The sequence below is a fragment of the Macadamia integrifolia genome, chromosome 1 (genome assembly GCF_013358625.1).
Source record: "Macadamia integrifolia cultivar HAES 741 chromosome 1, SCU_Mint_v3, whole genome shotgun sequence".
In the NCBI taxonomy this organism is placed as follows: Eukaryota; Viridiplantae; Streptophyta; class Magnoliopsida; order Proteales; family Proteaceae; genus Macadamia; species Macadamia integrifolia.
Window position 1 is genome coordinate 35,179,040 of NC_056557.1, and position 11,458 is coordinate 35,190,497.

Consider the following 11,458-nt stretch of genomic DNA (forward strand, 5'->3'; position numbering starts at 1 on the left):
TCACCCCCCCAAAAAAATGGTAATGTTAGGGTTGTGAAACTAACAAAATTAAGGGGACCAAGTTTCCCTTCACTTACCATAAGGCATAATTACGAAAATGCATGGGACAGGCATCATTAAAGGGAGGGGTAGTTCGACCTTTGTCTAGTAAGGAAGATGGCCTTAGGTTGCTGGACGAACCCATATGACAAGTAGTAGAGAAGAGAAGTGTTTTAGGTAAATATGTGGACATAATTAAAAATTGATGTGATGACTAGGGTAAGAATCTTGGGGAGTTAAAGTAGTGAATTCTCAATTACAATTGAATTATATCAAGAAACCGTTTTAAGCTCCTAGTTGTTTGCACTTATTATGGAGAAATTAAATAAAGACCTTTAAGATGAGGTTTCTTGGTGTATGCGTTTTGTTGATGATATTGTTTTAGTGGATGAGACAAAAATATGGATCAATGCCAAATTGAAGTTATGAAGATCAACTTTGGAATCAAGATGTTTTAAGAAGAATAGAACAAAGATGGAGTATTTGGTGTTAACTTTGGTTACATGAGCACAGTAATGAGGTGGTGAAAATTTATGAGAGGGAACTATGTTCCACAAAGTGATTATTTTAGGTATATAGGCTCAATCATAAATAAAAAAGGCAATGCAAAGGATGATCTTTTAAAAGAAATTAAAATAGGATGGATGAACTGGAGAGGTGTGTCCAGGGTGTTGTGTGATCAATGTATTCCTACAAAATTAAAGGAAATTTTTATAAGACAGTTATACGACTAACTATAATATATATTGTAGAATGTTGGGTAATTACGAAGCATTATGTAGAAAAAATTAGTATAATGAAGATGAGGATGTTGAGATGGATAAGTGCTAAAATTAAGAAGGATAAAGTAAGTAATTATCATATTAGAGCTAGTTTGGGAGTAGCACTGATACATGATCAGCTACGAGAAAATCGTTCGATATGGCATGGCCATGTTCAATAGAGGTGTTTGGATGTTCCAGTATGAAAGAGTGATTTGACGCAGATTAAATGATCTAAAAGAGCTAGGGGAAAATCTAAAAATGACCTTAGAAGAAGTGATGAGGAAAGACATACATAGCTTAAAGTGATGGAGAAGAATGGGAGAGCAGGAGAGGGACAATGACCCAAGGAAAAAAAAATAACCCAAAGAAAACTAGGGGTACAAGAAATGAAGGGGGAGGATGGAAACAAACCCAAAAATTCAGCTGATGATACAATAAAAAGGGGAGGAGAACCATAAGAGAAAAAAAAAAGAGATGATACAATAAATCTAGGGAATATGATAGAAGAGAGGAAGGTCCCAATAAGATGCTAGATATCTATTCCTACTTATGTCAAGACAACCAACACAGTTATAAAGAATTTTATTCCTCACATTGTTATTAGTTGGAGTACCATCCCTGTATCCTTCCGCATTTTCTCTCTGGTGGTATTCTCCTAGAAGAAAAAAAAAATTATTCATTGCGATCTGTTTCACAAGAAAGCGATGCAAAGAATAACAAAACTGCATATGATTAGTTAAGGTTGAACGGTTGGAAAAATGAAACTGCTTATTTCCTTGATGGGCGTGGATTCAGTGACACTTCCTTGAAATTATTCATTAGAGTTGTTTGAAATAGAGACAATGACCTGGGGGTGGGGGTGGGGGTGGGGAAATTAACCCAACAGGGTGGGGAAGGTTTGCAGGGGAATTATGTATGAGGGGGAGATAGCAGAAGAGGGACGGAGGGGGTCATATTTAGTAAGTTTGGGAATGGCAATAATACGGGAACAGATATGTATGGCAATTAAACGGACCATAAGAAAATACTTTTTCAGAAATCCGGCAATAAAACGAGCACAACAATGATATTGTACTTGTTTAATACGGTTGCTCATGTAAAAATTCGGAAACAAAAATACGGGCTTATTTCGGTAATAAGAATGAACTAACATTGACTGTTTATAACTAAATTCTAATATCCCATGCTTTCATGAACACCTAAATCCAATCTAGCTTTCCAATAGGGAATTAAAAAAAAAATCTAATATTAATTAAGTTTAACCATGTCTATCATAACAAATGGTGATAGGTGATCCATCAGCCACTTTTTATTCTAGCAAATAATAGCATATATTTATCGAAAAATAAAAATAATAACATGTGGATAATCATTTGACAAATTAAATTATCATAATTGATATTATCTTATTAAACAAGAAAATACATAGCAACCCATACTAATGCAGATTCGGATTTTAAAACCATAATTAGATCGCATATTTTTTTGCTAAAAATTCATGTGTATTAAAAAAGATGAAAAATATAGTACATGCTAGGACTGAAAAGACACCAGATACAAAAACAAGAAAAGAGAGGGAAGATCAGCCCCAGGGTCACTTCCTCACCTTCGGCATAGCCAACAGCATGGAAGGAGCCCACACTCCATCAAACTAATTAGAAAAATTGGAATCTTGGCCTAGATCTCGCATCCCTTCTTAGCTCATCCAAGATCGCATATAAGCCCATTTAGACATTCAATAATTCAATCATAATAACTAACGAAAGATTCGTAATTAAGATAAGATTTTAAATTGAGTTGCAAAATTATAATTAAGTAGACTTAATAGGCTAATGGATAGGAACAAGAGAGTGGACATGAACACATAAGGTATTTGATTAGTAGATTTAGGACAAGATTGAAACGAATAAAATAAGAAAGTGATAAACATGTCATCTACCTTTCTCTCAAAATCGAGAAATCTACAAAAAAGGAGAAGTGTTGTCCCCCCTCCCAAACTTATTGTATTAATAAATATAAAACATATTATACGAGTTTTATTCATGTGTAATATGATACCTATAGAATACGCATATAATAAGATTTTTTTTTTATATTGATACGCAGAATTATGACTTTTTGATTGAAACGTTCAGATACGACCAAAATTTCTTGTATCATACGCGAATTTACTATAGAGGGGGTAAGAGGTGGTGGCAATGGTGGTGGAGGTGGAAGTGAAGGGGCAAGGCAAGTTTGAAGGAGGAAGGTTGGGGGTTAATTCAATAGGGGAGAGGGAGGGAGGATTGAGTGTGTTAAGGAACACCTCCGTCAAAGGAAGAAGAAGAAAGGAGGATGTAGAAATATGTTGGGGTATTTTAGGTAGATCATTTGAATTTTTTTCACTTTTATGAGGATTTGGTAAATATTTTCAACTTAGTGTCTTATGATTATAAACTATAATTTATACCTACCATTTTTGTATAACTTTTTTCTATCCGGGAGATCTAGGTAATTTTCCCTTTGAAATAAGGCACAAGATTGGTGTTGACATCCAAAGTCCTGATAATGGTAAAAAACCATCACATTATATATATATATATATATATATATTAGGAGGGTGTTAATGGAAAATATATTAAACAGAAAAGAAAAGAAAATACAACAGACAAATCCTCTTGGCTAATCAAGGGGGAAAACTCTACCAAAAGAAAGCCAACCAAAGAGGAAAAGGCCAAAAACGAACCATAAGAAATAGGAACAATGACCTGGGGGAAGAAACAACCCAAAGAAAACTAGAGATACAAGACATGAAGGCGGAGGGTGGAAACAAACCCAAAAAACCAACTGATAATATAACAAAAAGGGGGGAGGAGATTAAAAAAAAGAAAAGAGATGATACAACAAATCTAGGGAATGGGAGAGAAGGGGAAGGTAATTCACCCCCACCCCTAGTTTTTCTTTTGTTTCTCGATCCCCTCCCCCTTTTTTCAGTGTTCCCCTCTTTTCTTGGCGTGTAATTTGTCTCCACCTATGGTTTAAAGTATCTCTGATACCGATACGATACCCTCCGATACGTATCTTAAATTTAGCAAATCGATACGATACATAAAATTTTTAAAATCCTTTCGTATCGATATATATCCTATGATACATATCGATATGCACCAATACACTATCGATACGTACTGATACTCTATGAAAAATATAAAATCAAGGTGAAATATACGTTTTGGTATGTATCATTATGTATCGGTGAGTATTTGTATGTATCGATTGATACATATCGATGGGTATCAGTACATATCAGTGAATATCGGTATGTATCGATCAGTACATATCGGTGAGTATCGATACATATCGGTGAGTATCGGTATATACCGATACAGTGCACTACGGTCATATAATGGCCAAGATGGGTATTTTTTTAAAAAACACGATTTTTTGAGGTGTTTTTGTTCCAAAGTTGCTGTCAGCCATATTTCTCTCTAACTAAAGTGGAAATCACGGTTTTGAACAAGGATTTTACATTTATGGGACAACTACAAACCTTGAATTCTTAGTGCGATACCCTCTATTTAGTGTTTATGCATATTACATGTTATCAATCACTTTTTTTAATAAATTTTTAATGCAAAAGTGTTTAAAAAGGTGTTTTATATCCATTTATGTATGTATCTTTAGCGTATCTTAGCGTATCTCCGATACGATACTATACCCTCCGATACGTATCTTAATTTTGGTCGACTGATACGGCGATCGATACCGATACTTTAATCCTTGCCTCCACCCCTAGTTTTCTTTGATCCTCATTGATGGTTGTTTTGTCCCCTCCCCTTGGTTCTTCCTTTGTTTGGGCCTTGGTCTTTGGTTAGCCTAGTGGCTTGACATTGTATTTTTCTTTCCTTTTTTAATATATTTTCATTCACATAAGAAAAAAAAGATCCCAATAAGATGCTAGTATCTATTCCTGCTTGTTTCAAGAGACTCAAGTGAAGAATTGTATTCCTCACATTGTTATTAGTTAGAGTACTGATGTAGGAGCATTTTTAAATGGGCCAATAACTCATTTCAATAAGCCCACAACCCCAAGCCAAATGATAGAAGTTAGAAATAAAAGTTGTAACCCTGGATTTTGGGGTAACTTCACGGAGACACATTAACCAATTCAAAAGGAACTAGAAGTCGTGCTATATATGGATAGAAATATCTAGAAGTCTATTTTCCAACAAAAAAAAATGGTGCATCATTTGCTATTTTCTAGAAAAAGTTACGGCCGTTTTGGTAAAGTGTGTCTGGGCTAACTGCAGACTCTTAGAAGTCGAAATTCATCTTTTTATTCCAACTTTCATTCACATTCAGTTCTAGAACTTCTTGGGAACTTCAACCATTATATTTTTAGATTGTTCAAGATGTGAAAAAAATGCCTCTCAAGGTTCGCAAGGTCCCCATGGTCCTTTCTTCTTAGATAATTGTTTGTCTTCCCCATGTTTGTTTTTCCAATTAGTTTTAGTTTCATTCTTGAAAATTGTCTATGCTTGAAAGGTTCTTCCATGCTTATCTATATAAAGCCTACATTAGTGAATGAAAGGCAATACTTAGAGTTTATTCATAATTTGAGCCTTTGGCTTTTGAGAAAAAGTAGTTATTCTTGAGTTCTCTTATCCCTTAGGTGGATTTCCTTTAGGTGCTGAGTTCTTTTTTTCTTTTGAATTGATCAGTAATCCCCTGGTGCTTGCCAAAATGGATCTAGCTCTCTCTCTCTCTCTCTCTCTCTCTCTCTCTCTCTCTCTCTCTCTCTCTCTCTCTCTCTCTCTCTCTCTCTCTCTCTCTCTCTCCGCATTTTCTCTAAGGTGTATAAGTAGCTGGGAAAAAAAATATGCATTGTGATCTGTTTCACAACAAGCAATGCAAGGAATACCAAAATTGCATATGATTAGTTAAGATTGAGGCTGCGTTTGGTAACAATGTTTCGTGTCAAAAACAGAAATTTCAGTTTCTGTGTAAAAATGCCCTTTTTTTTATTTGGAACGACATAACTGTCTTTTGTCATTCCATCTACTCTTGTTTCTACCTTGTTCTTTTTTTTTTCACTTTTTGTTCCAAAAAAAATGGAACACACCATAAATGCACCAAACTCTTTATTCCATTAGAACAAAAAAACTCCAAAAATGCTTTTTTGAAACATGACCAAACGCAGCTTGAATGGTTGAGAAAATATGAAACTAATTAATTGCTTGATTACTGGATGGGCATGGATTCAATAACACTTCCATGGAACTATTCATTAGAGGTGTTTTCATTCTTTTGATCAATTTGTTCTCCTTGTTGTCATAGTAAATCACAGACGGCACAAGCTTGTCCTTCAGTAGAGAGCGTTTATTAGACGGTGGGGGAAACAGAAGGGACCATAGCTCCAAGAGTTACAACAGCATAAAACAGCCAAAGCCATAATTAGGGGTGTCAAATAATAACCGAAACCGTTTACCAGAATCGAAATCGATCGATTATAACGAGACCGAACCGCACCGTAGGAAAATAATCCAATTTTGGTTTTATAGGCATATTTCCGGTTCGGTGCGGTTCAGAACCGGCAAACCGATGGTTCACCTGTGCCTTCACTTCTGTGCAACCGCTCTTCTTAAGTTCTTAATTTATAGGATCTTAATTAATTAGGTATCATATTTATAGTCATTTAAATAGAAAATATACTATCCTTAACAAAATAGAAGTATATTATTGTCTTGACTCTTTTAGGAAGTTTAGTATTTTTAGAATTCTCAGTAGCTGTAGGATTCACAGTTTCACACTAACTATGATCTTCTAATTCTATGCCGACAAGGCTTCTTTCATATTACATCTATATATAGCGGCTGTAGAGACAGATTGAGAGTATAACACGTTACAAGGTAACCTATCTCTCTAATATTTGATCATTGTGAACAGTGAACCCATTACAGTCTTGATTTTGAAAGCTCCAAGTTGTTACGTGGGTCTTGGAAGCATCCATTAGAAGCAAAGCAACTCTTGTTCGGTTGTTCTTCCTATTTATCTATCTTTCTTTGAGCAGGTCAGATTTAGTTTATTCTGTAGCTTGCAAGTTGCAATAGCTCTGTTTTGCACTTTTGCTTCCAATTGATTCTATTTGCTTCTTAGTTCTTTGCTCTTTTTGCTTGATATGTGGAACAGTGGAAGTGTATGAATTATTCTATGTATTAACGGAGATTGTTATAATGTTAGTGTTGTAAATCTGTAATAGGTTGTTAGACTATATTGATTGAGATATATTTTATTTCAGTAATGGGTTGCAGATGTATATGATTGTGTTCCCAAAAGATAAAGAAAAAAAAAAACCCAGTTCAAAAGAGAATCATTTTCAAGTTCCAATCAAATAGGAACCGCATGTAAACCGGCTGTGAACCGAATAACAAAAACCGATTAGAAACTGCTAAAAACCGATACCAGATGAAAACGATTCTGGTTTTACCTTATTCTTATCCGGTGCGATTTTGGTTTTATCTTATTAAAATGTAAACCAAACCGGAACCAAACCTAATAACCGAAACCGCATCGTTTGGCACTCCTAGCCATAATAAACTAAAAGCACTACTGAGCTAGTCCTCTCAATATTGCGAAATCATAAATTGCCCACCTTTAGCCTTTAGGGATAAGAACACATTATCAACCTTCACCTTCATACTCAATACATTGTAAAGTTGTACATAATGGGAAAAGAACCCTGTCCACTTGCGTGGATTTACGCCTAGACGCAAATGGGCACAAAAAGCCTACACTGCCCCTGCCCTCCATTCGCATTCCCATTGGCCTGCGCGCACTTCTGCCTGTAAACTTATTTTCATATACTTAACTCACACACACAACACTTAGAGCATATATTAACACACACACATATAAAGAACAGGTGAAATCATTGATACTATTAAGCCATCATCTTCTGAAACTCAGGGAAACCAAGCACACCGTCGCCGTCCTGGTCAAATGCTTGTATGATGGTCTTGCACTCTTCAGCAGACAGTTTGTATCCAAGGCAACTGAAAATCCTCCGCAACCCCTCTGGTGTGATAGACCCAGAACCTTTCTCCACTACAAACATCTCAAATGCTCTTTTCAGATCATCCTCCCCACCTTCACGTTCCATCAACTTCACAAAATCATCAAAATCAAGCATCAAATCGTCGCCGCCTGCTGCATCAAGATCATTGGTCACAGCTTGAGCCTCCTCAGGGGACATGAATTCCCCTATGGAAGCAAGGTAGGATCTGAGTTCAGAGCCTGAGATTTTTCCATTACCATCAGCATCAAAGTGACCAAATATTCCTTGGAGTTCATCCTTTCTTGCTTGTTCTTTGGCTGGAGTAGTAGTACTCACAGGGGGACATGAGCCATCCTTGGAAGGAGAAGTAATGTCAGATTTGGAGTGATGAAAGCGATGGACACTTAGCATGAAGCTCTTGTTGGAGAACCATTTAGATAATGTTGGCTTTGAAACAATCGCAGTTGCCATTAGAGAAGGAAGGCTGGGTAGTGTTTGCCTTTTTTTTTTGCTTTTTCCTGCTTGTTGCTGTGATGGAAATGAAAGAACATCTAAAGAGACATATATAGACTTTGATTTGATATAGGATGGAGATTTCAAGGTGAGTAAAGAAGATGTTTCAAGGTTCTTTTGCTGTGGGTGAAAGGAAAGAATAATTGCATTGTTGGCACTTAGCATTTTCGCGAAAGTTCATGGGAAGGTCTCCAAAAGCCAAATCATTCCAAAAGCACAAGAGGAAGTTTCATGACAGCTTCGCTTGGGTCTCAGAATTGAGTGAAGACACACCTTGATGTCACACACTGCACTCCCAGAATACCCCATTTGCATGTAATACAAATATAAGGCTCCATTTATATGTCGACCTAAAATATGGTGGAAACTAAAAAAACAAAAAAAAAAAAAAAAAAAACAAAAAACAAAAAACAAAAAAACAAAAAGTATGTAGAATCGTTAAGGTCAAAGTTTTCCTTCATCACATAGTGAATTCACCGCGTAATAGACGTGGCTCTTGCTGCCACACTCAGTGTTCACCATGACCTTAGGAAAACTGGATCCAATCTTTGATTATAGAACTCTATTTTTCCTTCTATAAACTTAAGTCCACAATTTTCTGCCAAAACTATAAGATAAGCTAGAGGATGTAAGATATTTCTTCTCTTATGTTTTAGTTTCTTACAGGTAAATAAACCAAGCCTAGCTAAAGAGGAAATTAATAAATAAGAACTCATCTCTAACTTTCTTGTGTACCAAATAAAAATGGACTAAGGAAGTATATGATTCAATGACAATTTCTGAGTGTGGATCAGGTTTTCGTACAAGAACCATCTTGTACAATCTTATCCAAAAAGATGGAATCCACCACAGGGTTTTTTATTTTTTTTATTTTTTTGGGTGGGGGGTGGTGGATTCCAATTCTGTGAATCAGTCCCATTTGAGAACCTGATTCACTCTCTCAATTTCTTACTTGAATCACGAAACCGACATGAAAAGAATTTGGCATTACATGTATGACACAATACGGTTAAGGATGTTAGACTAGGATACCTGGCGTTCACCTTGTTGGCATGATAACTTCTTAGTATGAAAGACTAGAAAAAATGATACCTAAACATGGATGAAGTTGTAGCTTCGTATTTCAATATATGTATTTTAGTGCATTGGGCTTTGAATTGGAATTTTATTTTTCATCTTGTAAAGAAATTTTAATTCAATTTTATCTAAAATAACTTATATGAGATGAATTTAATGTGATCCAACACAATCTATTTTAAAATGGGCAAGAGAATCCTATCTGCTTGCGTGGTTATTATCTCAATAAACAAGTCAATGGGAGACCACGCGGAGACATATGGGCAGGGTGGTTTGTCTAGATGTAGAATGGGCAAGAGAATCATGTCCACTTGCATGGTTTCTATGTCAGTAAATAAGCCAATGGGAGACCACACGGAGACATTTGGGCAGAGTGGTAGCACAGTCTTTTTGTGCCTAATTGTGTCTAGATGTAAAGCCATGCAAGCGAGTGAGGTTCTTCTCTCCTTAAAAAGATAAACACACACACACACACACACACAGAGACAACCTATTTACCTAAAATTAATACCGTATGAATATAATAAATGATCTTGTGTTGATAAAACAGGACTATTAAATAATCTAGTAATGTTGGGGCTGCTCAACAACATTAAGGAGAACGAGTTTTTCTTCAATTACCATGAGTTGTTATGGTGCATGGGATAGGCATCCTTATGGAGGGAGTGTTACTTTGACCTTCATCTAATAATAGGGGGGGAGTAATAATGATTCTAGATAGGTCAATGAACCCCACTATATCATATCTTATTCATGTAAATACATATGGGAGTGGTTATAGTGAGTGGGTCACCAAATCATATCAAATGGAGGGAATGACCAACATGCCCAACCCTATATTCTTATGAGGGTTTAGCTAACTAACCTTACAAAAGCGATTTCCTTTATATTATTTTAATTTGAGAAATCAGAAAATTCAAAAAATAAAAAGTAAAGAGAATTTGGATCCTATGGAATAACCCTGCATCTTAGGAGGGGAGAGAGGGGGGGGGGGGGACCCTACAATAGAGGTGTTTAATTCAATTCGATCGCTCAAGTTTCATTGAATCTAATAGTTGTGGGGCAAATTAATGCTTTATTTTACCTGGCCCACTTCTGGGATTGAATACATTAACCATGAAACCTATCCAAGAAAAGAAGAAGAACAAATCCAGGAGCCATGTTGTTCAGTAAGATCTAGTTCAGTGATCCCTGGAAAATAGAAAGATTGGTTAATTATAAACCCAGATATAGTAGTGACAGATGAGTAAAGTCACTGAGTATGTTCCATAAGTGATGTTTTGCACTAACATTCGTGGGGATGAGAAGGCAAGCATTCCCAAAACATGGATGAGTTAAGAGGATATTCCAGACTAAGATTGTCTAATTCAAGTACGGAGTCAGAATATAATAACCTTGGAAGGTAAATTATGGAACTTGACATGTTCTTAAACAGATTTGGTGGATTGGATTGGGTGTATCAGATGTATCTTTATAGTTGTTGATACAACTATGGCATAGGGCACCATCTTAAAGAAAAAATTGTGGGACTTGGATCTTTTGTGGCGCAACAGGGCGTCAGGCTTGCATCTAACGTTCAAAAACACCTTGGACTGCGTGTGATCCCCCTGAACTCTGTGCCTAGGCATTTTTTATCATTGGATGCCAGTAAGACGCCTTGTTGTACCACAAAGGAATTCAATCCAAAATTGTGACCCTTTTTTTTTTCTTTTCTTTTCTTTTTGTGATAAGAGTAATGACTCTATAATAGCATTAGAAATTGTAAAAGCACATGTTACATCAAAAAATTTTATTTTTATACAGCTTTTTTGGGAGGACGAAGTACACAAATAGATTTATATATGGAAGAAAGAGCCTACCTCACTCTTGGCAAGTATGTATGTTTAGACACAGAGGATGTGAAAATATTATGTTGTCCCATGCTGAAGATGTTTGTATACATTCTCTCATTGACCACTCCTACTGATGTATACCTAGGCCAGGAGGTAGCGTTCTCTCTCTCTCTCTCTCTCTCTCTCTCTCTCTCTCTCTC

At 36.1% G+C, this 11,458-nt stretch overlaps 1 protein-coding gene across 1 annotated transcript; it reads right to left on the reverse strand.

Annotated features, from left to right (window-relative positions):
* Nucleotides 1-7,722: 7,722 nt before the first annotated feature.
* On the reverse strand, nucleotides 7,723-8,514 carry LOC122073580 (probable calcium-binding protein CML41). Its single transcript, XM_042638176.1, has one exon. The coding sequence runs from the start codon at nucleotides 8,512-8,514 to the stop codon at nucleotides 7,723-7,725; it is 792 nt and encodes a 263-aa protein (XP_042494110.1).
* Between the last annotated feature and the right edge of the window lie 2,944 nt (nucleotides 8,515-11,458).